Source organism: Varanus komodoensis, unplaced genomic scaffold (assembly GCF_004798865.1).
Source record: "Varanus komodoensis strain SLA01 unplaced genomic scaffold, ASM479886v1 scaffold63, whole genome shotgun sequence".
NCBI lineage: Eukaryota > Metazoa > Chordata > Lepidosauria > Squamata > Varanidae > Varanus > Varanus komodoensis.
The window spans coordinates 2,886,315-2,911,218 of record NW_025336259.1 but is presented as its reverse complement, the minus strand read 5'-3'; the positions used below and the strand labels follow the sequence as shown (position 1 = coordinate 2,911,218).

The window sequence follows — 24,904 nt, the reverse complement described above, 5'->3', positions numbered from 1 at the left end:
ACATCTCTAGCAAAAGCTTCTCAATGAAATTTAGTTTCCCATTTACATGTGTGGCAATTGCTGGATGATTCTGTACTGAAAAGGTAGTTCATTTTATTTATATAGCATCCATGTACATTGCATTTGGTAAGGAATGGGAAAACAAGAGCGTGTCTCATAGGGTTTAAAATTGAGATAATGTCATGAAGGAGACCAGAGAAAAGGGAGAGGCACATGAACAGTTCTTTAAAAATATTGTCAATTGTTACTGGTGTGAATGGCTACTGCGCTTGAGCTTTGTACAGAAATATCACCCACTGCACCTCTTTCATTCTGTGGTCCTGTGGACCTACTGTTCACAGGTTTTCTCTTTTGTGGTTTAAGGAATGATACTTCTAGCTCCCCTTAAAGTCGTTGCATGTATTGCCCTGAGGCGGTAGGATTTATTGTATAGGATAAGGGTTGGAGCTCTGTACCCAGGGAAGCAGTGATGCAGTTTCCCTAACCAATTTGCTGCCGGACTTGTAGTGATTTGTCTCCAGTGTTCACCTGTAGAGCGGGGAATCCAGGTTTTGAGTATTTGGTGCTGGCTGAGTCAGGAGTTCAAAATGGAAATCACTCTAGGGCAAGACTGAGGGAGCTGTGGCCCTCCAGACTCTTTTGGATTCCAACTCCTAGTAGCCCCAGGCAGTGAGGCTACTACATAATCGGGGATTATGGGAGCTGTAGTTCAGAAACACCTAGAAGACCACAGGCTCCCCACCTGTGCTCTGAGGGCCATGTCCGCATTTTTATCAACTACTTCCAGGTAGTCCAGGATGACATGTCCAATTTTATCTTCAGTAGCCTCAAGATAGAGTTTGAAGGAGGGTGACCAGCTGGAGATCAGACCATTATCCAGTGGACCTCATGGATTGGTGAGCCTTGAAGCCAGGTCTCCCAGCTCCTAGCCTGACAAGCAAGCAGCTTCACTGCAATAGCTGTGTAATTGTGAGCTGGCACAGGTCTGAAGTCAGCCTTCCCTCAACGTAGTGCCCTTCCGTTGGGTTGGACGGCAGTTGTTCAGTTTTCAGTGATTATTTTAATAGCCTTCTCTTTAGTGGCTTTGTTTATTTCATTTCTGTACTGCCCAATAACCTAAGTTCTCTGGGTAGTGTGCAGAATACATAAAATACAATAAAGTATAAAATGCAAATAACAGTAACAATAATAAAATTTCACTAGGAATTTGAAATCAAATTTTAAACAACTTGGGTAGTTTCATACACCTGAACTCATTAAACCATCTGAAATATCTCCTGTGTGCCCTTTAGAGCTGTTAAATGCCTTGACATGGAGCATGGTCTTAATCTGGCAGTGAATGGATAGTAGCGCTGATGCGAGGCAGGCCTTGATGGGAGATCATTCCATAATTTGGAGACTGCCACAGAGACGGGTCTCCTCCTTGTTGGCTCCAGTTGAGCCTCCCTTGGAGGTGGCATCTGGGGAAGGCCTCAGGTATTTAGTAGAGTGTCTGGGTAGATTGTGGTTCGGAGAGGCATTTCTTCACTGTTGTGGTCCCAAGCCATGTAGGGCTTTATGGGTTAAAACTATCAACTTGAATTGGGGTCTGAAGCATATAGGCCAGTATCTAGTGCCAGCTAACCAGTGCAAGTAGACCAGAACTGGTGTTATGTGTTCAGACCTTCTGTTCCGGTATTACTTTAGCTGCTGCATTTTGCATAATGCAGCTGCTTTTGAACAGTCTGCAGGAGCAGCTCCATGTAGAGTCCATTACAGTAATCAAGTTTAAGAATGACCAGAGCATCGATTATTGAAAGACGCTCCATACCGCTGAGGCCCCCTGAGCCTCAGATGACAAAGATAGCTCACTGGGTATCCTCAGCCTACTAACTTGTTCCTTCAAGGTAGTGGAATCCCATCTAGAACAGGGTGAACATCTACCATTCAGTCAGAAAAACCACCCACCAATAGCATTTTAGTCTAATCTGAATGAACCTCAGTTTGTTAGCTCTCATCTAGTCCATCTTGGTGTGACACATCCGTAACACATCCATAACTTCACCTGCTCAAGATGAAAAGGTGAAGTAGAACCGTGTGTCATTGGCATACTTATGACAATGAACTTGAAAACTCCAGGTGACCCCCTCTCATGTACTGGAGAATCCACAGGGCTGAGCAGTAATTTCCAAGCACTACCTTCTGGAGCCAGCCAGTCAAATAGGAAATGCTGCAATGCATATCCCCCACTCCCATCTCAGACAGCTGCTCAAGAAGGTTACTGTAGTCAGTAGTATTGAAAGCGGCTGAGAGATCCAGGAGTATCCACACCCCCCACCCCCATCTCTCTCCTGCGTAGCTCATACAGTACGGCCAAAGCTGTTTTCATGGCACAGCCTGGCCAGAACCCTGAAAGAGACCCAGATAATTGGGTCTCATCCAAGAGTGCCTGGAGGTGGTTGGCCACCACTCACTCAGGGTCTTCACCTAGAAAGGGAACATCCACCACCAGACAAAGGCTATTAAAATCTTCTGGGTCCAGAGGGGGTTTCTTCAGGAATGGCCTCAGCACCACTTCTTTAAGGTGGTATGGAATCACTTCCTGTCACAAGGAGGCCATTGGTCACCTTCCAGGCCTTGCTGGCCATTCATTATGTACTACCTTATCACACTGGGTTGAGCCAAGTCTCCCCCACCCTAGTATTTTGCTTGAAGATTATCAGCTGTGTGTTTCACTACTAAAACGGGATTGGTTCTCTGTCTTTCTAATACCTGCTCTTGAAGGTCTGTACTGCTTCATAAACTGCTGTGATACTGGGGAAGAGCCAGTATGATGCCGTTAGAGTACTGGATTGGGACTTGGGAGAACTGGGTACCTGCTTGCCCTGGAGGCTCTCTAGGTGACTTTGTGCCAGTTACTAGTTTTCTACCTGACATCCCTCACATGGTTATTGTGAGGACAAAATGGGAAAGAGAAAGACTATGTAATAATGAATTAAAATTAATATTCCCAAAGTAGGTGTTAAAAAGCCACTCATCTCAAAATTGCACATTTTATAATGCGACTGTTTAAAAACTGTTTTGTGATTATATGAGTTCATTTATGAACTTTGCTAAACAATAAAAGTAAAATACTGAGATTCCATTTCCAGCCTGAACCTGTTTCTCCTAGTCTGTGGTGTCACTGGATGTTGGTCACTTCGCCTTGCGACATGGCAGGTCTGTCCTACATCTATTAAACAGTTTAGCTTGGACAGCCAAGTTAAGAAATCCATGGTAACTGCATGGCCCTTTAAACCTTAGATGTACAGATTTACCCAGTGGACTGTTCATTTGCTCCCACCCACCTTCTTGTTTTTCCAGCTCTTAAAAAGAACCTTGTGATACTTCAGTGAAGACTCTCTTGGAAGGAAGGAAGGAATGCAGGACTGCATGTGTGTGTGTTTGTGTGTTTTGGTTGGATATTCAGTGCACCCTAAGACGTGGCTCACGTGTAGTAAGAAGCTACGATGGGTGAATCTCCTTGCAGGGCTTCTTGCTAGGGAGGCCATTTGCAAGACGGGCACAATGGATGGCCACCACAGCTGCTTCTTCCAAGTGAACCTTTTGAAGATAGGTTGTTGGGGCACTTGATAAGCCACCCAGAGCCTGGGAGCTGTTTCAAAGTTTCAGGTGGCTGGTCGATAACAGCATCAACCCACAATTGTGGGTTTGTATAATGAGAAGCCATTCAAATGGTTGCTGCCAATTTGCCAAGGAGCCCCACTGAGAAGCTCAGCCATGGTGGGGTTCCTTTAAATGTGGGTCAGACCTCTGGGGCACAGTGGTGACTGTTGATTAGGGATTTGTCTTTTGCTTGTGCTACCTTTTCCGCCAAAAGAGTCTTACATTTGGGTTTGTTGTGCTATGGTGAACACCAGCTGTGTAGAGCGAAAGATGGTATGTGAATCTACTGAATAGCTGCCTTAGGTTGGATTGAATTTGTCTGCTAGTGAATGTTAGTCAACTGAAGTATGGTTTCCCATAGGTTCAAGAGAGTGAACCAACCCCAACCACCCCACGTGAAGCCCCAAAGAACTGTGAAATTCGGTCTATAACTCCAAAGTGCTTTAGACTTGTTTTCTCAGGCCACAGCCTCTTCTGTGGCATAGCAAGTGACAGCTGGTGCCCACTGGGAGAGGTGGGGCAGGGGGTGAGCAGCAGTGGGTGGAGCCATTGCCAGTGGTAGGGCGAGCCGGCTCAGTCTCGTTTCGTCATCCGTCTCCCTTGCAGTGATACCTAGAACATTTAAGTACCACAATACAAAGCATCACCAGACCAACAGCAGACCCAGAACACTGGATCAGAGCCCCCTCCGCCATGAATCGGCTGCCTTGCATTTGCACAGCGTTACATACAAGATTCCCTGTCCACCATCCTATCGCAGATGACTCATCTCCATGGAGTTAGCTGTAAGAAGCACAAATCCTGAGCATTCAAGTATCATTTAGTATGTGACCATGGATCAGAGGCTTCGCGAACCTTTGGGCTGGGGGGTTTACATCAGATCTTTCCCCATAGCTCCATCAAAGGACAGAACACCTCTGTGAATACCTTTTCCCCAGGTGGGCGTGTGGAGTTCTGTTGGCGCAGTCCCCACAACCTGAGTCAAGCTCCCTTGGCACTTTCCCCCAGCTGCCTGCTGCAAGGCAGTCCCTCCTGCTGGTGTTGGTGCCTCTCAGCAATTAATAACGGGGACCTGCTGGCTCCTGTCAGGCAGCGTAGCTGGGGGAATTGGTCTTGCCATCTCTGCTGCCTCCTTTCCTGCTGCTGCATGTGAAAGCCACTGGGCTTTTCACTCTGAAAAAGTGAGTGAGAGAAAGAAAGAAAGGGGGAGAGGATGCCCCGTCTTGGCCTGGAGGAATACTGAAGATCTTACAAGCAAATAAAATTGTATGGTTGTATCAAGCACTTCTCTAACTAAAGCAGGCACATGTCAATGAATGCAGCAATTTTCCTACAATCCCTTTTGGCCTTCCTCCTCTAAATGTGCTTACCACAAAAGTCGCAGAACACACTCTTCTGAGACTTTGAAGGGGCTGTTTTCTAGGGATTTCTCCATGACATACAGAATGTTCATGCAGTTTTCCCTAAACAAAAAACAAAGGTGAGGGGAAGAAAGAAGAAACGTGAGAACTGAACCACCTTCTGAAAAACTTGAAACTGCAAAAACTGTTCTTGTGCAAAAATCCTTCTCGTCTGTCTGAACTTGGCAGGCATTATCCACTTAGAAGGGGAAACAGTGCCTGCAAATTTCATGGAATTCTGCCAGAAAGTAAAAGTTAAAGACACTTTTTTGAGGGGGGCAGGGACTGACTATGTATATGAAGGTCCCAGCACCTATTTTCCTGAAATCTGGCAGACTTTATCCACTTAGTAGGGGCTACTCTGCCTGGAAATTTCATTCAATTCTGCCAAAATCCAAAACGGTTATAGCTGCTTGTTGGTTTCCTCACGCTCATCTGAAGAGGTCTCCAAAGTGCCTTGATTTTTACTCCTTTCCTACTGCCTACAACTTGGCGTTCAGTCTCGGCTCTTACCCAGGTTTTTCATTTTCAACCTGTTTTTCTCCGCTCACCCCCTTTTAATTCCTTTTTGCCAGCTCACCATTCTCCTCTCCGAAGGTGCCTACTTTGATCTGATGGAGTCAGCAGCAGGGTCTATGAACGCCGCAACCTGGCTGACGATGGCATCTTTCACAAATGCTCACCCAAGCCACAAAATGCTGCACCTTGATTCTCTCTGGAGACATCCACTGAATGGAAAATGTGGGATGTGGCAGGTTCCCTGGAGGTTGTTATAACACACGGATTTCTTTTCTTTCCTGGGAGGGACAAGTATACTTAATAGATGATCCAGGAATGCTTATGTAATAGCAAGCTCCAACACTGGCCTGAATGTAGCCAGACCGTGTGGAATGATTGCTTCTACATGGTGGGAAGAAAGAAGGGGTCCGAGGAACCCCAACTGGCAGAGAAGGACCTCCCTGCCTGTAAAGATGAGGGAGTCCTCTCTCCTGCTTCTGAAGTGAAGTTTCCAAAGCAGTTTGTGATACAGCATAGGAACGACATTCTGAAGAAAAATGACCAAATGTTTTGTGGCAGACTGGACTGGCAAAGTTATTTGGAACATTTGCAGCAATCACAATAGCAAAATGGTTGGGATAGTAAAGCTAGGAAGGCTGTAGGAGCAAACCAGCTGGTTAGCTACTGTGCCGAACAAGTTGAAATACTGGGTTATTAAGCATGTTAATGGAATGGAGCTAACAAATGTGATGATGTGGTGAGACTGTTGGATCTGGGACATCTGGATCCTAGTCCCCACTCAGCCATGAACCGCACCGGGTGGGCGACTTCGGGCCAGTCTTGTACTCTCAGTGTAACCTGCCTCACAAGATGGTTGGTGTGAGGATAAAAATGAAGTGGAGGAGAAATATATAAGCTGTCTGGAGTTTCTTAAAAGAGGAAAAAAAGTAGGATGTAAATACAGTGTAATAATGTCTGAAAACCAGACATTCCTGTTACAAATTTTGACAAGGGAATAACTTAGAAAGTATAGGCCTGTAGGTTTCACGGTGACAAGTGTATGCATAAGTGTACAATGAATAAAACAATTCAAATTAATTTCAATTTTTTTATTCTGCATGGAAATGAATCCACCATTGTTGCTCCTTAAATGTTAATCCCATAACAAACTCCATAGAGCTTTAAGAATATGTCACTTCAGCTGCACAGGTAGTCCCTAGGCTACAGATGAGTTCCATTCATAAGAAGTCAATTTTGTATGTAAGTTGGATGCTGTATAGTCAGCCTTTCACATTTGTGAGAATTAGGGGCACAGGATCTCCATGAAAGTGAAAAAACCACAAATATCTCTAGCCACCCTCTGCCCAAACTCTTCAGTACCACCTCTTTGTAGCAAGGAAATTCCAGAAAGATTTCCCTCTCAAAATGGCAGGATAGGAAGGCATGCTTTGGAGGACTCCCTCTCTCCCCTTTCATTTCTCCCTCTCTATGGTGATGATGATTTTACACCATATTTTTTAACATTAAAAGGCTTTATGGCAGTTTGTTAATATGTGTGGGTTGTTCGTAACTGGGACATATGTAACTTAGGGACTGCTTGTATTCATTTTTATAAAACCAAACCGCACACCAGTACTCTCTCTAATTCATGCTCTTATTCCACCAGAATCACTGTTTTCTTTTATTATGAACCTGTCTCCATTACCTGAAATACCTTATATTATGGCTCAAGCATACTTTTGAAAGCAACTTGAATGCAGAGCTACCAAAAAGTAAGGCAGGGCTTCCTTCCAGCAACTGAAGCTGGGAGACCAGAGATGGACAGCTTGTGGTTCTCCAGAGGTTTTGGCCTACAAGTCCTAGCAGCCCAAGTCACCCACTCCCGCTGGTCTGCCACATACTGCTACCTGTCGACCGTAGAATGCATCCAGCACCATCATCAGCTGTCCATATAATCAGCAAAAAGTAGGTTTCTCTTCACAAGGAGCTTCCAGCTGCCTTATGCTCCAAAAAATCATCCCTAGTTCTGAGGTGTGAGTGACGGAAACCCGTCTTCCTAAATTGCCATTGTCTCACTTAGAGGCAAAACGGCCACTTGGGAGCTGCTAATTGCATACACAGCCTGTCTGCTTTCTCTCAGCATTGCTCCCACGTGCAGCATGAGGGCAGCACCACCTTGAAAGAATGGCATGCAAGTGCTGAAAATGAAGCTTTGCTTGCGGAATGATTTTATTTTAACTCCAATCACTTCCTCTGTTGTATTTGCCAATAGCTTCAGAGTCAGCAAAAATGTTAATTAAGCACTTACTCCCCCGTGAATGAAAATATTAGTAGAGCATTTGCTTGCACAACAGATTAATTTTACACAAGGCTACACAGAGATCTGCTTGCTTGCCAGGACTCTCTGGTGAATGAATGGACTTAAAGTCTTTGAGAAGTGGATTGTATGGAACAGAGGATTTTTTTTCTGTGTTTGTCAGCCATGTAAGTCCTTCTTAGAACTTCTGTGCTCAAATCCAACTGCATTCATGTAGCTTTGGTTGCACTGATTTTCATCAGTAGAGCAGAATATTTTGCTGAAATCTTTTTGGAGGAAGAACGGTAGACATAAGCTTGTGGAGTAATGTCAGAACTGAAAATGTAAGAAATCCAAGCAACCTTAGCTGAAACCTTAGTTGGAGAATGTATACCAAATGTGTCTTCACTCCCCCCCCCGCGTCCGTACTCTTTTTTCCTTGTTTTCCATATGGGCATCTCTCAAAGGTGTTAGCACCTTTGTTATTGTATATTTGACATTATCCATTCTCTTGATCTTTGCTCAGGACTGGCTATACCAGGGGTCGGCAACCTTTAACACTCAAAAGAGCTATTTGGACCTGTTTCCCACACAAAAGAAAACAGCGGGAGCCGCAAAACCCTTTTGACATCTAAAATGAAGATAACACTGCATATATCGTTTTTTACCATAATGCTATGTATATCTTCATTATGATTTAGCTGCAGCTCTTGTTCAGTCACTAAAAACTGTTATTTTTAATCTTACATAATAAATTAGTAGGACTCCTTTCATATATTTTGAACAGGAGAACAGCTTCCTGAAGAGTCAAAGTCAGCGCTAAAGGGCTGCATGCATCAAACAGCAAACCCCAGAAGTTTGTCAGCAGTAAAAGCAAATGAATCTACCCACGTATCATTAAACGTTTGGTTTTCTTCAGAAACTTTTCTTTTCTTCGATTTATCCATGGCTGGCCTATGGGGGGAAGGGGGGAGCTCAATAAATTGGCGTAGATCGTAGATCAGATCCGCAGATCGGTGAGATACAGGTGTGTTTAGTGACTGATTAGCAGATAAACAGTCCAGTGCTGTGAATTGTGACAGGTCCCAAGCACAGCTTTTAACATTCAGATGAAGGAGATTACACTGGGACAAAGAGAATCCTTTCAGCAGCATTTCGTGTAACATGAGAGCCTGTAGGAAGCTTGTTTAGCAGAGGAATGTAGCGTTTACCTAACTACCTGACTTACTTAACTAGCTAGCGCTGCTTCCTGAGCAGATCAGTGGCTTTGAGCAGATCGCATGTTTTGAGCGACGGAGCCGCAGCAGAGGGATTCAAGAGCCACATGTGGCTCCAGAGCCGCGAGTTGCCAACCCCTGGTCTAGAAGAAGGTCTGACTCAAAGGGGTCCTTCCACAGCCCCAAGCATTTGGGGGGCAGGGTGGATCCACAGGAAATCCTGCAGGGAAGACACAGGCAGTGCGGAGAGAGGAAACACAGAGGGTTGGCATTCACATGTCTGAATTGGAGGGAAGCTTTTGCTCTTTCTCTGGAAATAACTGAAATGGGAGAGGGGCTTTTTGTGGTCTGAAAAAGGGTCAGGCGGGGGGGGTGTCCCTGCCCAAAGCTGGCTTAGCCACTAGTATGGGAACTGCCTCCTGCAGTGGGTCATTGCCTGGATGAGGTTGGAATGCCATCCCCACCTCCTGGGTCTCCTCTAGAGCAGCCTTCCCCAACCTGGTGGCCTGTGGAAGCATTTAGACCACAATCCCCAGAATTCCCATCTAGCAGGGCCACTGACTGGGAATGCTGGGTGTTGCAGTCCGAATGTGTCTGGAAGGCACAGGGTTGGGGAAGGCTACTCCAGAGCCATTGCCTGCTGCTGGCGGCCTGTGCCCCGGCTGATTGTGCTTCCCCCTGTGCCCAGCCCTTCTGGCTGGCAGCAGCGGTAGAGGAAAAGGTGCTGAAGCCCACCTGCAAGGGCTTAGAAGGCAGGTGCTGGGGCTCACCCACGGTGGGCTGTGTCACCACAGAAGAGCCACGGGTTTTCAGGGTGAGTCAACTCTAAATAGAACAGCCCCCCCGGCGTGCCTCTGGCTGTGTGTGCGCGCCACGACAAGCCACGTGCAGTAAAAAATAATAGTGGTCTGTCTGGTCAGTGGGACCCAGTCAGTGTTGCTTTGCCTAAATACCGTCGTCCCTCCTCCACTTTCCTCCAATTACCCTTTATAACATTTTACTCAATGGAGAGATCTGGAAATGTTTAGAGCTTGCACACAGTGTTTAAGGTCTTTTGTTTGGTCTAATGAAGGTGTTAAATTATACATGCTTTAATGTTGTAAGTCACCTTTGGTCCCAGCACGGGGAGCGAGTGGAAAATAACTAGGATGATGAAGATGATGATGCAACGTGCATTTGATGTATATTTTTCCTGGCGCATCACCCCACTCCTAAGAGGATTGATAATTTATTTGTTTATTTTACGGATTTACGAGCCTCACTTTCATCCAAATAATTGATCACATGGCTTCAACATTTCTGGAAGGTTTTATGGACTTTCCTTGTGTGTGTGTGTTTATGTTGTTATATGCAAGAATAAATTTTCTGTTAGTTACAAAGTGAGGATAGTTTGGGGTGGTCTATCATCTTTCTTCCTGATGTGCTAGGCTTTTTTAACTCTCAAGGAGTATGCTTTTTAAAATGAGGAACATTTTAAAATGGAATCCCTCACTGCAACCTGCAGTCCGTTCCACCACCTCATTCTCTGGTCTATATAGAAAGGGCCCAGTTCACAGCACACCAGATGTCAAGAGTACAAAACCAGATGTCAGGAGTTCTTTATTACCTACCATTTGCAGATACATAATCCTACTAAACTTTGAGATGTATATGCCCCTCCCCCTTCAGAGCATGGCTAATCTGAAACATGCCATGAGTAATCACCCACTGCTTTATACAAGTAATTTTGCACCTATGTGATTTGCAGCATTTGTTTTGCCGATGCGCAGAACAAGAGGAGCTGGCATAAAGAAATAATGAGATCACTGTTTGCAAGAGGATTAATGGTCCTTGCTTACAATCTGCCTAACCTTTAATGTGTTTATCATGAATATCATAATAACCTGTTCTGAAGAAGTGCTTGAAGGTGTAGCATTTCTGAAGGCAAACTTTGGCAGAATCACCTGAGTGGGAGCACGCTAATGGTCTAAACAGGCATTATTTTTTCTGTAGCTTTCTGTTCCTATTTTCATGCAAAGAACCCAAGACAGTTTACTTTGTCCTCTTCCTCTCACAACAACCTTGTGTGGTAGATTTGGCTGAAAGTCAGTGACTGGATGAAAGGCACCCAGTTGGCTTCATGGCTGAGTGGTGATGAGAACGCCGATCATCCACACTCTAATTGCTGCTCTACATTTGCCTTTTCCTGTGGAAAGGAGGTGAAAGTGTCTAGTGAAGGAAGAGACTGGCTTTCCTGAGCCTTAGACAGGGGGATAAATAGACAGACATTTATCCTGTCTGAGATCTGCTGGATAAATGTCCAAATTGGAGACCTTAGTTCAGATAAAACCATCACAATGAAATAAATTGGGCGACCCTGAGCAGTCTTAGATACCCGCAAAGTGCTTTTAATTTTCAAAGTGAAAAATTTTCCTCTGGTTCAGTTAATATGCATTATCACCACTGAGAGGTTATCCTAGTCATGCTTTCTGGGTCACTGCAGCCCTTCCAGTTGATGGAAGAAAAGAAACTGCTCATACCCTAATCCTTGGACCCTAGCTGCCCTGCAACTAGAACTGGGATCTAAGTATTGTAGGTGTCCGCTGCCCTGCTCTTCCTTCTCTTCAGGGACACTGGCAGGATTGAAGGACCAGTGTGGTGGAGTCAGTTAACACATTGTGAAATGCTATAGCACTAGATAAGGTGCAGGAAAAGGCAAGCAAATAATGTAGAACAGCTCTCCTCTGCGAAAAACGGTTTACGTTTAGGAAACAGTAGAGGAGGAGGCTTATAAAATTATGCATGGTGTGGAGAAAAAGAATAAGGAAGCTTTCTCCGTCTGATAATACTAGAACTTGAGTCACCCAGTGAGATTCACCAGAGATTTAGGGTGGCCAAAGGACTTCTTGTTTTGTTTTCGCCCAGTGTATAGTTAGTCTATAGAATTTGCTGCCACAAGATGCAGTGATGGTCACTAGCACAAAAATTTTTAAGAGCAGGTTGGGCAATTTTCTAGAGGCTAAGACTGTCAGCAGCTACATGATGGCCCTGTGCACTGTCCAGTTTTCAGAAGAAATTACCTCTGAATGCCGGTGGCAGGGGACACTGGAGTAGAAGATGCTGGGCCAGAGGAGCCTTTGGTGGAGCTCCTCTTTGGTGTAAGTGGAACATGAAAACCTGCTGTAGTATGATATTTACAGGATTACCTCCTCCTCCCGGCTAAACACAGGGCTTTTCTTCTGGGAACTTCTGCTCTGCTAACGTCAGCCTTGAGTGGCTATGCCCTTCCGGACAGTGCCTGCTCTCCCTTCTCCTGGCTCAACTAATCGGGCTGGGAACAGGAGTAGCACCATGTGTCCCCCCCCCCCCCCGCAGTGGATCCATACAGTCAGCTGTAGTTCCTGATGTGCACTTACAATTATTGCTGCACAGCTTTAGGAAAAGAATCGGTCAAGAACATACGGAAGTGGCTGGTCATTGAAAAACTAGATTTTCACAACCCAGCAGGCAGGGTCCTCTCAGCACTGAAAAATCCATTGTTCTTACCTCCTGAACCCTGGATATGTTGGTGGTTCTTTCAGTGGTATTTTTTTTTGTCTTATCTGGCAGTTCCATTTGCTCTCAGTAATTCCTTAAAGGCACAATCCTGTGCATGTTTAAACAGAAAGAAGTCCTACAAGTGCCAGCATTCCTCAGCCAGCGCTACTTATTCTTCTCATTTGCTGTTTCTTTACGTGCAAAGGAATAACTATATCTTTGCAACCTTCTGAGCTTGGGCTTGGATGTTTGTACTGCATTGTGTGGATGTTCGTATTTCTGCGGGCAGCTGGGAGGTGCAATGCAATACGTGTTTTATTTGGATAAACCAGCAAGCAATGGGTTGCACTCCTTCACTGTTACAGCAGTAGTTTTATAAAACTTGAATTGCTTGTCCAAGTCTTGGTGTGTCACTTCTAGCCAACACGCCTATGATTTAGAGCGATTGTCCAAGGTATCTGGAGGACACTGAATGTTGCTCTTCGTCCTGGAGCGTTCCTGTCTCAGCCATGGGCCCTGCTTACATGATACAACAGCTTAGCTGACCATGGCTTAATTTACCCACAGGAGCTGTTGCATTGTGCTGGGCACCCATGGTTACCAGTTTTGCATGGTGCCCCTAGGCGCCCAGTTTGTTGTGTGAACCCAGACAGCAAAGCTTCTTTGAGGGTTAGACAACCCTCAAATGACCCATCATCTATTTTAGTGTTATTTGAGGGTTGTCTGATTCTCAAACAACCCCTGTCACCTGGGTTTTCACAACAGGCCAAGACATGGGAAGCTGTTCAGACACGAGCAGACAGTAAATCTCCAAATGTTTTGGGTTTCAAATCCCAGCATTTGGACAGGGCCCTGTTGACAGCAGCTTCAGGGAATTGAAGTCTTCAAACATCTGAAAATCTGCATTCTGCTCAGATCTGGGCTAGGTTATACCTGCCGCTACAGGCCTCTTTTCCCCATTATCAAAGATGGGAGCATAACACTAGAAGTGCAAGTGCCTGGAGGAATGTTGTCCATGGGGTCGAGATGCGACTTCGACTTTGGGACTAACAACAACAACAACAACAATGAAGTGCAAGAGGTTTAAATACTTTTTAAAGTTATTTTTGTGCTGTGCTTTATAGATTAACTTGTATGTTTTAATAAATGGAATGTTGATTGACTTTAACAGTCTGCAGGCGTGAAAGCAGTTAGGCAAAGAAAACTTGTAATAGGTGACCCAGCTGTAAGGATGCCTTTGATGCTGTTGCTGCTTCTCCCACCTCGACTTCAGCCTCTCACTCCTTGTTCCTTCCCCCTTTGTAGTTGGTGCCAGGCACTTCAAGGCTCTCTCCCTTCTCGTAGTTGGTCTTTCAATTCATTCTAATCCTCCTCTCACCTAGGGCAGAGTGAACCCAGTCCTTTCTCTCCTGCCCTGAAATCACATGTTAATTCCTCACTCTTTCTGAGATGTGCTGCAGCCAGCTTTTGACCAGTGTTCCTAAATAATTCTCTTTCCTCTTCCCTGCTTCCCCCCCTCTCAGTTCTGTGGCTGTCAGTTTTCTACCTGTGACAAGAAAGTGCAAGATTGGTTATGCCACTTGCTTACTGAAGCACCAGCAAAGAAAGCATTTTGACTAGCAGTTTCAGACTGCTTTGCCGTTAACTTCCCAAGCAAAGGGTTTTGGTTTCTGCTGCTCTGCTTTCATGAGACTGTGTGTAAACCTATGTGTTGGCCAGCTGGGGGAGCAGGAGTTCCAGCATGCAAAGAGAGCTTTAAAACAAAGCATTCCAGTTTGTGTTTAAAAGGAGCTGAGCAGTTTGGTTAGCTATCACATTGCTAGACTCAAACATTCTGAGAAAGTTTTCTCACAGAATGCTTTCCACTACTTCTGTATTTTTTTTTTTAAAGATGAATAGAAGGTGCTTTAGACAGGACTGGAAAGCAATTCATGTTCCTAGAATTCACCATTTAAAAAAAAAACTAACTTTGACAACTGCTCCTTGAGTTGGGGAAGAGATTGAAATTCATTCATGGTTTATCCCTTTTCTAGCTTTTCAGAGGTTCAGGCAAGGCATCTATGATTTTTCCAAGTTTGCATCTGGCTCTGCCATCTCAAAACATTTCTCCTTCTGGCCTCTTTAATTGAAGAGTCCTAGTTTAGAATTTAGGTGTGGGTTCTTCCCAGTTCTGCCATCTGATGCTTTTGTGTTCTAGCTCCTAGTCGACATGAGTGCTGGATCATGCTTTTTGAGGTACATTTAGAGGCAGGTGACTCATAGTTTATTAGGAGAGCAATACAGCTTGGAATTGAGTCTGAGGCGGCTGCATCATTACACTTTGGAGAAATGGGGATTGGTGACTTTCCATTCTTTGGCACAAAACTTGCGAGTGTCAGAGCTTTCTGGAAGCTAAAGTGCTGCTGTGGGCAACGGATTCTGGAGGTATTTGCTGCTGGTCTGTTTTCAGTGTACCAGCCAGAGCTGGGATTTTCTCAGCTAATCCTTGTGCTAGTGACACCCTGGTGGAAAAGTTGCAAGTTGTTATATGTCATCTGAGAACCTGTAAAGATGTTGCTGGTTTCTCAACAACTGGTTGGGTTTGCATGGCACGCTGAGCCGAATTTCTGAAGCCTGGCTTAGAAACTACCCTACTTCCCTACAGTTGGTGCATTGTATGGTGCACGTTGCTTGCCCCCTGTCCTCCCAGGAGGCGACTGGCAGTCCTCATCCCAATTCTCGAATAGACCATCTTGGCCCTGGTGGCCCCGTCACAGCCCTCCCAGTCCCCAGAGGCACTAGATGGGGCAGCCGAGTAGCGCCTCTGTGACTGAGCAGCCACAGGACTGGACACAGGGAGCCGACCTGCGCTCTGCTTGGCCCCCTTGAGAGGAGTGGGTGGCAGTGGCAAGGAGCCTGATCCTGGGGGAAGGTCCTGAGAGGTTTGACACTTTGGGGGTGGTGGTCACTGTTCTTAAGTCTGTGTGATGCAGCCACTTAAGACGGTGAGGCTTAAGGGCTCTGCGGTGCCGTGGTTAAGAGCGCGGGACTGGGACTCAGGCGATCCGGGTTCAAGTCCCCGCTCAGCCATCCTGCTAACTGGGTGACTTTGGGCCAGTCACGGCCTCTCACCTCACAGGGTGGTGGTTGCGGGGACAGAAGGGAGTGGAAGAAAATTCGTAAGCTGCCCTGGATTCCTTGCTAAAGGAAGAAAGGTGAGATAAAATGCAGTGCCGTCATCAAAAGAAGGCATGTCAAGTCACAGTGCCCTAAAAGCACTGTTGGAGTTTTGTGCAGATTATAACTTTGATGAAAAACAAGACAAATCACAGCTTTTCTGTGTCTATATTACTTGAAAATAAGATTTTTTAAAAACAAAAATCAACTTTAAAATGGCGTTTTTAAACCTGTGATGTTCTCTTGACCTCTAATGCTTTGCAGTGATGTTAAAGAAAATTAGTCTTTTGTTGAATATGAAAATAGACAAAATGCTGTTTTCTTACCCACTGTGCGCTTTTCTCACAAGAAATGGATAGCAGCTTCTGGGTTTAGTATCTGGTGGACATAACAATCAACTAAGAAATATAAGCATCATTTGATGGGGTTACTTTGACCCCTTTTAGCTTCTCTGCTTGCTTTTTCACTTGTCTCTTCAATCTTTCCAATAGAACTGATCACAAAAGCTGTGACATGGATGGTTCCCTGAGACGCTACATAACAGTTCAGTCTTCATCACAGAATTGCTGAAGACTCATTGCTGAGTGCCAACTAGAACCCACATTTCCCTGGTCCCCAGTCCAAAACTAACCACAATGCCACATTGGATCTAATACAAACAACCTCAGTTTGCAACCTAGGACATTTTAGTCCTCAGTGCACAAGAGTTGTAATGATCTGATACTCGACATTGCTCTATATAAACATACATTACATAGTTTTTAGAAAACCTTTTGAGGAAGAAGATATATGAACATCTAGTCCAAAACATTTGTTGGACTAGTCTGAAAGAAAATATTCTTAATCCTAACCTTTTTCAATTTTTTGGAAAAAAATTAACAAGCAAAAGGCTTCAGAAAACAATGAGAAAAAGTTGTTTTCCTGAACATTTCCAGTTTTTCCTTTACATCTATAGGTTACAAGGCAATCCTTAGGAAACTGGCTGATGACCCATTATTGAACTGTTCTCTGCCTTCTCCTGCATCTTGTTCTAATATGGTCTTTGAATGATGCCATTCTGTGAAAGGTGAGGCTTCAGGTGTTGCCAAGACTCTGGAAGACTCTTGAACCTACTGTTTTCTCTTTGTGTTGGTATGCTTGTGTCCTTGCCCACTTTACGCTAGCGTTTTGGCCCTCCTTGGATTTCTTAACAGTTTAAATTTCACTCTTGTTGAATTTATATTTAGCTGATCGTTTCAAACAATTTATTTTTAAATTCCTCCCTTGCTTCTAGTTCCGAGAGAGCTGGTAGAGCTTCATCTGAAATTGATGAGAAAGATCGGAAAGTCTGTCACAGCAGACCGATGGGAAAAATACTTGATCAAGGTATTATTACTATAATTATTACATTGCATTTCTACACCACCTTATTTCCCTCTTGTGAGGAACCTAAGGGTGCTTACATAGCTCCATTTTATCCTCACAGCAACAACAACCCTGTGAGGTAGACTAGGGCAAGAGTGCGTGACTGGCCCATAGTCACCCAGTGAGCTTCATAGCCAAGTGGGCACTCGAACTTGGATCTCCCAGGTCCCCAGTCCGAGTACCCCACACTGGCTCTCGGTGTGCTGTTTGGAAATACTGTCTGAAATTCATTGTGTGAAATTCTACTACTGGATGACACATGATGTCCATCAGTAGGAGAGTCTTGCATCAGTTTTCATTTTACAGGCAGACTTAACACCTGCTCATGCGAATTGGCTGGCTTTTTTCCTCACAGGATACCCAGTTCTGTGCTTCAACCTAAAATAATGCTTGGTTCTTAAACCTTCTTGCCAGACAAGTGGTCTTATTAAATGTTTATTCCTGCCTTCATTCAAGGAGCTGAAAGGGTTGTTCATGGGTTTGCATGGTCCCTGTGTCCATTTTAAAATGGCTTGGCCATTCAGTACACAGAGCTGTTGCTTTGGAAGCATGAGCCAAACGCATTCTTAGGTATGTGCAACCAGTTGTGCAGTTCTTTGGAATGACTGGGGGTGGGGGAGCCACAATTTTGGTTCTTGGTTGTTTTCCCAAGAGGAAATGGGTGGAGTCTTTTCTCTGACAGCATGTGGCACTTTGGAGCTTCCTTTAAAGTCCAGTGCAAATTGGTGAAAGCAACTCTCCCAGCTTACAGATAGATGTGGGTCTCCCCATGTGAAGAGAGGGTAACCCCCCCATCTCAGATGTTGGGTGGGGGCTTGTCCATGTAGCAGTGAGGGATGCTCACCATGGTGAGTGAATTTGTAAACCCTTGCTTTGGACCCTGGCCTAATTCTTTAATTTTAAATGAATAAAAATGACAAACGTACCCAGTGAAAGATGAAATTGTACGTTGGTGCACTTGAAATTAAACAAGCATGCATTTTTAAAAGTTAGTGAATCTGTGCCAGGGTGGGTGTTAAATAACTGATGTATACTATATATCCAGATTTTTAAAAAGCCTCTCATTTCTGGAGGGCACAAAATGAATGTCCTTAATGTTTAAGTAATTCTACTGATCTTTCTGAAAGGCTTAAATCTCCTTGAATTATTCCATATCTGACCTCAGGACAGTACAGGAGTTATTCCATATCTGACCTTATGTCCCATCATCCCCATTCCATCCTAGCCTGCCTCTAATTCATCTATTTCTGTTTCTCGCCACCCAGCTTCTGTTCCTCCTCCATTTTGATAGATATTACAACTTAGAGCAGCTGTGTTTGGGTACAGTTTCAGTGACAGGAGATACTTCACTAATTAGTTTAAACTTTTTGCTTTCTAGATGTGTCAAGAATTCAACAGCACCTGGGCATGGGAAATGGAGAAAAAAGGATACCTTAAAATGAGCATTGAGTGCAAGTTGGGAATATTGAAGGTGGGATTCTTCTCTTCAACTCATTTGGAATTTTTCTGAGATGCATGTGGCTTTGGCTCAGCATAATTCAGAGCACTGTGACTCTGCTGTGGGGTCATACACTCCCCTCTTCCCCATCACTTGCATAATCGCCGCAGCTTATTTGTTACACCCTCAAACGTCCAAACCCAGGTGGCAGGGGCTAACACAACAAACCAGGGCAACCCCTCTCTGGGGTTTATGAATTCAGAACTGAGTCTCGGGGTGCTGACAGCAAGCACGTGCCGTGCAAATGTTTCAGGGGACTAAAGAAGAATTGCTGTTGAAAGCTGGATGCTTTCTTTTATACAAGTTGTGTTGCCCTCGTATGCATGGAGAGTGGAAGAGTATTTTAATGTTCTTTCTGAGCATGTGTACAGAGTGGATTTTTTTTTTTTGGAACCATTGGACATTCTTTAGGCTTTTAACCCTCTCCTTTACATTTACCTCTATCTTTTTAACTCAAGAGGAGAAGCAAGATTACAGAAAAATATTATTCCGTTTAAATTGTGGTTAATATCCTGAGAAGCTGTGAATAATATTTTGTATGTAAGCTTGAGCATCTATATGGAAGCCCTTCATGTATATTGAGTCAGCAATCCTTGCAGTAACTATTAATGAAGTTTGTGATTCATGAGCTTGCTTTGCTTAAAAAGCTGCCTAACTATTCTACTCCAGACCAATACAAAACAGAATTAAGGTCTCAAGGTGCCCCTTCTATCAGGAGATAAGGGAAAATGAAAACACGATTCCAAATAAGGCTGAGAGGAGCCAAAAGCACGTACCAGCTCGTGTCGCTTGAAAAGATACGTCGGCATGAGTAAGCTGTGGTGCGCTGTGTCAGACCATCGGTCCATCTAGCACAGCAGTGTCATCTCTGCCCAGCACTTGCTCTCTGGGGTCTCAGGCACAAGCCCTTCTCGTGCGTTCCTTGTTGCCGTCTCTTCTCCTTTTCTCCAGAGAGGCTGATGGATGAACCGGGGCCCTTCTGCACATGAAGCGTGTGCTCCCCCATTGAGCCACACAGCCTTCTCTCCCATTAATTAATTAGTTAATTAAATTTGTATGCTGTCCAATTACTAAAGTCTCTGGACGGCTAACGGCATAAATAAATTGACGACCCACTCTGGCTGCAATTAATAAAATACAATAATGCAATTCAATATTAAAACTTATTAAAATATTGATTAAATAAAAAGGTCTTAACCTGGTGCCGAAAAACATATAATGACGGCGCCAGGCGGACCTCTCTGGAGAGCGCATTCCATAGTCGGGGTGCCACCACAGAGAAGGCCCTCCTCCGGGTACTCTGTCTCCTAACATCTTTCACAGAGGGTTCCCGGAGGAGGGCTTCTGTTGCCGATCTCGGAGCGGGAGCGAATTACCCAAGCGAAGTCCTCCATTACAAACTAGTTTCGTATTGACACATGAGTGGAAGGGTTCCCTGGTGAAGAGTAATGATTTGATGTTTCTTACAGTGTTTTGAGTGACTTTTTCCTCCTCCGCTTTTTATAGTACCTTTGTGAATGCCAGTTTGATGACAATCTAAAATTTAAGAACATCATTAATGAGGAAGATGCGGATGCCATGCGCCTTCAGCCAATTGGCAGAGACAAAGATGGCCTGACATACTGGTACCAGCTGGACCAAGAGCATAATGTTAGGATGTATGTGGAAGAACAGGATGATCAGGATGGGACGTCTTGGAAGTGCATTGTCAGGTATGTCTTTTCTTTTTTAACCTATGTTTCTCCAGATGATTGTTACCATGAAGAAAGTTCTTCCAGAGAGAATACCTTCTGAGCTCTTGTCCTTATTTGCATGTGACATTAATCCCAAGTGTGGGTTGAATTGTGGTTTGTTGATATGTGCAAACCCACCACTATGGATTTAACTCTGGGCTGTCAGCCACAAGTAATCCTGAGTTCACAGCAACAAAACTTATGTTCTGCTTTGTTTGTGGTTAAACCATAGTATAGGATTCACACATAGTGACAAATCATGACTCGGCAACAAGCCATGATTCATTGACAGTCTGTGCTCACATGCCTGTCCTCAGTCCACACTCTGCGAACTTGCAGACCTTGCCATTTTGTGATACCTTATGCTTATGAGATGCTTCAGATGTGTGTGCTTGTTACTATATAATGCTGCAATACTATTTTTTTAAAAAAATCTGAACCTAGCAAAAAGCTTGCCAAGCAGAAAGATTACCAAGTAGAAAAGCCCACCCAGAGAGCCATTTTTGGCTGTCGGGTGGGATAAAAATGGAATAGACAGATAGAAAAGGTATTTGGAAGTGTGGCCATAAAGGTGGGCTGTATTTGAGTGGGTGGTGGATGAATGCTGTTCATTGCTTAAGTTTGTGTGCCTAGGTAACATGAGCTGGTTCTGGTACACGTGCAGCTACGTCTGAGAAGGGAATGGGGTTCGTATGATGGCAGCTGGTACTAAAGCACTGATGGCTCTCTGAAGCAGCGGTCGTTGCCCACGAAGTTCCTAGGGAAAAGAGGCAATGGGGAGAAATCCCATCCAGGGGAAAGGCTGCAGGTTTCCTAGATACCATCTATTACCTTTCTGTTCCTCTGCTCTTTCCTGCCGAGGCCAGCAAAGAAGAATGTGGGCAGATACTGTATAAGATTGCTTTGTTATAAGGTTAATGCATTTCTTATTTTTCATCCAGAAGTCGAAATGAGCTGGCTGAAACGCTTGAACTCCTGAAAGCACAAATCGATCCTGCACTATTGAAAAAGCAGCAACAGGATAACTCCTCACGAGAGAGCCCGAGTATTGAAGATGAAGAGGTTAAAAAGAGGGAAGAAACGGCAGGCCAAGGTTTTGCTACTTTTTTCTTCTTGCAGTGGGCATTTGTTCTGGAAAATGGGCATCACCTGCTGCTCTCTAGGTGGTTTTTATCCTACTGCACCCGCTGCCACAGGCTGTGGGGCCCTGGACTGCAGCCCTGATGTCTAGTCCTCTCTGTATCATAAGCTAACAGGAGTGAATTCACCAATAGCTGGAGCAGCATGAATGAAAGTCTTAATCTGGTTCTGAAATGACATTAAGATAAGAGCCAGGTGACCACTGGGGAAGTACATGCCACAGACAGAAGTGCTGTATCACGGGGCTCTCTAGTCATTTTGCCCTTTGAAGCTTTATTCTATAGACTCGCCATATTGATTTCCACATCCTGGAGAACCTGAGAATTGGATGGAAGGCAGGTAGTGGGCATAATGAATAATTTTTAGTATTGACTCAGACTACACTTCCCTAACCCAGGACTCTCCTGTGGGAAGCAGTGACAGTTAAAGTGGTACAAAACGAGAATATTAGTCTCATAGTTAAATCATATGATTCTGTTATTCCAAAATCATACATTCATAGCAAGACATATTGGAAACATTTTTGTTCGTATTCTTCCTAATAGTCAACATTTGCCAGACTAACACTGGTTAGAACCATTGCTTCAAAAGTTACATGGTATTAGGAAAACAAGGAAAGTATCTCTGGCTTATAGTTGTTATATCTCTGCTTTTTTTAAAACAGAAAGTGAATTGAAGGTAGAAGAGTTGAAAGAGGAGAAGCCAAAGCAATTGGAAAGCCTCCCACTGCCTCCTATACCAGAAGAGGAAAACAAGATAAAATCAGAAAAAGTGGAGGAGAGAGAAATCATTAAACTGCCAGTTATTGTAAAGCTAGAAAAACCTTTGGAAAACAATGGGGAAACACATACCAAAGAAGAAAATGACTCTTTTAAAGAAAATGTCAAGCCTGTTAAAGCTGAAGTGAAGGAGAATAAGCTGGAGCCAAAAGACTTGAAAGATGTAAATAGCAACACAGAAAAAACTCTGCATGAGCCGGAGAGGATAGAGTTCTGTGTCAAAACTCCCCAGGAAGTCGTGGAGAGAACTGCAGAAGAAAGTGAGAAACTTAAAAACGACCAGCAGGCCAAGATTCCACTGAAAAAGCGAGAGATTAAAATGACTGATGATTATGACAGCCCATTAAAAGGACCCTTGCGCAAATGCATTACACCGACGAAGGATGTTTTGAAGGAGGAAGGGAAACAAGAAGAGGAGATGTTTAAGAGAGTTCCTACAATTACTGATGGGAAATTCCTTGTGAATGGGGAGGTTAGCAGTGAGAAAATCATGCCAAATAACAAGTTAGAACATTCCTCCAGCTCAAAGGAAGACCACTCTGTGCTGGCCAAGGAGAAAAATGGCACGAGTGGGGAGAAAACCCTGGAGACAGTCAGTATGATCGTACGGACAAGTGATGTTGAGAGAAATATTTTGCATACAGGGAAGGAGGTAGCAGCTGCAATAGCTGAAGTTTCTCATCAGAAAGTGCCTTTAAAGGAAGAAACTGGTTCTAACAGAAAGGAAGCCCTCCCAGAAAGTAACAGTTCAGAGGCCATGGCAGAGGCACCTTCAAAACCCAGTGAGTGTGTCATGAAGACTGAAGAACCTGTTAAAGCAAAAGGTAGCCTGTCCTCACCCAAAGAATGTCTGGATAAATCCTTTACATCTTCTTCTCCAAAGGACTCGGTTACTCCATCAGACGACATGGATTTGAAAAATCAAAGCCAGCCAGAGGAGAAAGCAGATTTGCCCAGAGTAGCTGCTACTCTGCCACCTGCCTCAGCCCTTCTTCCTGAGAAACCTGTGACTGAGAAAGAGGACTCTGACCCTAAAGGCACACTCCCTGATAAAAGCAAGGTGAACGAGGAGCAGAATTCTAAGCTGCAAAAAGAGTCACAAGCTGAAGAGAGGGAGACTCCAAAATCAGGCAGTGCCCCAAGTTCTGTGGAGGAGCCTCCAGAGAGCAGAAAAGACCCTGTAAAAAGCAAGTGTAAATATAAGTTGATTTCTGAAGAAGAAAGTTCTCTAACTGAGAACAGGGAAATAACCTCTGAGAGGCAGAAAGAGGGAATTAAGCTCACAATCAGAATCTCGAGTCGGAAGAAAACCGATCCTCCTCTGAAGACTCAGACTGCAGGAGCTGAAAAGGAGGAGGTGGTCAGCGTTGGCCGTATTTTAAGGAGGTCTCCCCGGATATCTAAGCCTACTCCCAAGATCGTGGAGACCCGGGACCAGAAACCCGAGAAAAAGCGGAACGAGGAAGAGGAAGAGAAACCAGCTCCAGTGCAAAAGCAGGACAAGAAGGACGACTCAAAAAAGCAAGAGAAAGAGATGAATTCTAAGGCCAGCAAGGTACATACTTCAATGAAAGTTGCCTTGCATTTACAAGATTAGAGTAGTTGCCAGTGTTTTTTGACACCCCAAGCTGTGTTAAGACAACTCAGTTTCTACCAGTTTTCTCTGCACACACTGTCAGTTGCACCAATGTCTACAAATTGGGGCAAGTTTTCATCAAATAGTTAAGTTGCAATCCTCACTCTGTACCCCAGTATTTGACATTTTACAGGTTTTTGAGCTTTTTAGCACAAAATGTGCTGTTTGGAGGTAGGAGAGGTATGAGTAATGAAACATGGCATAGAAGTCATGGAGAAAAAGTGGGACAGCAGAAGCACAGAGGCAGTCGAAGGGTATAGCTCAGTGCATGCAGCAATTCCCAGATCAGTCCCTGGCATTTCTAGGTTGATGTTGTTCTGTGCGAGCAGAAAAGAAACTCCTGACTGAAACCACGGTGGGCTGTTGTCAGTCACTACGTCAGAGTCTGGGCTAGCTAGAGCAAGTGTCTGTCTCGGTATAAAATGGCTTCCTGTGTCCCTAGCGAGCCATGCAAGGGGCTGGATCTTCTGCCATCTGAACAGTGGTAACCACCTAGGGCAGACCTGGGCATTGTACGGCCCGTGGGCCACATCCGGCCCGATGGCTGACCCTGACTGGCCCGCATGAGGTCACCGGCAAATTAAAAGTCAATGCAAATATATAGTCGTAATACAGATGCAAGCAATACAACTGCACTGCTTTTATTTTGAAGGATCTGCTAAATTAAGGTTAAATAGTGTTGTTCTGTGCTCCACATTTTCGTTGTATCATTGTAGTGTTTCATTTACTGTTTTTATAGAGAGATATATTGAGCAGAGCTGTAAGTGTATTGGTCTGGCTCTTAACAACTGTCAAAGTTTCCCATGTGGCCCTATAGGAAAATTAATTGCCCACCCCTGACCTAAAGGAAGGGCTTCATGTACTTATCCTCAGATACTCCAATAGCCTCTTTAAAGTAAATGATAATGTTTTTGGTGGTGATGCAGTAAAAGCCACAGGAAGATGGAAGAAAGATGAAAAGGCAACATTTTCAGCAGGGGTGGACA

The 24,904-nt window shown here is 44.4% G+C and overlaps 1 protein-coding gene across 3 annotated transcripts in view; it reads left to right on the top strand.

Moving 5' to 3' along the window:
* The window catches only part of RSF1 (remodeling and spacing factor 1), a 57,632-nt gene that overhangs the window by 3,872 nt on the left and 28,856 nt on the right, over window positions 1-24,904 (top strand). For 2 of the 3 annotated variants that reach the window (XM_044450156.1, XM_044450155.1), the window contains exons 2-6: window positions 17,002-17,093; window positions 18,511-18,603; window positions 20,137-20,342; window positions 21,305-21,456; window positions 22,168-23,837. In XM_044450156.1, the coding sequence (XP_044306091.1) occupies window positions 17,002-17,093; window positions 18,511-18,603; window positions 20,137-20,342; window positions 21,305-21,456; window positions 22,168-23,837 (2,213 nt within the window). Of the gene's footprint in view, window positions 1-15,598; window positions 16,795-17,001; window positions 17,094-18,510; window positions 18,604-20,136; window positions 20,343-21,304; window positions 21,457-22,167; window positions 23,838-24,904 lie in introns of those variants that run through there. The other variant, XM_044450158.1, reaches the window with a different exon arrangement.